We start from the raw sequence: 268 nt of genomic DNA on the forward strand, positions 1-268 counted from the left end.
CGGGTGCCCCTCCGCGCTGGCCGCCCCCCCGCCCCCGGCCGGAAAGTGATGCTCTGCCCCCCCCAAACCTGCCCCTAGCCCTCCCGTAACAGGGGACAGTGCCACCCATGTGCTTCAGGGGGGGCCTGGAGGGGGGTGAGCAGCCGCGGCGCATCAGCACGGCATCTCTCTCCGCAGCTCCGCGCGCCCCCCCCGCCGCCCGGCAGAGCCCCTGAGCCCGACCCTGAGCTGCACTTCAGCTGACCCTATGGGTGCCCCCGTCCCCCCC

The 268-nt window shown here is 75.0% G+C and overlaps 1 protein-coding gene across 1 annotated transcript in view; it reads left to right on the forward strand.

Moving 5' to 3' along the window:
• The window catches only part of FCHSD1 (FCH and double SH3 domains 1), a 7,511-nt gene extending 7,268 nt beyond the window's left edge, over positions 1–243 (forward strand). The window contains exon 11 of the mRNA XM_035889143.1: positions 178–243. Coding sequence (XP_035745036.1) covers positions 178–243 — 66 coding nt within the window. The remainder of the gene's footprint in view (positions 1–177) is intronic.
• The last annotated feature ends 25 nt before the right edge of the window (positions 244–268 follow it).

Source organism: Egretta garzetta, unplaced genomic scaffold (genome assembly GCF_000687185.1).
Source record: "Egretta garzetta isolate BGI_Z169 unplaced genomic scaffold, ASM68718v1 scaffold60, whole genome shotgun sequence".
Classification (NCBI taxonomy): Eukaryota; Metazoa; Chordata; class Aves; order Pelecaniformes; family Ardeidae; genus Egretta; species Egretta garzetta.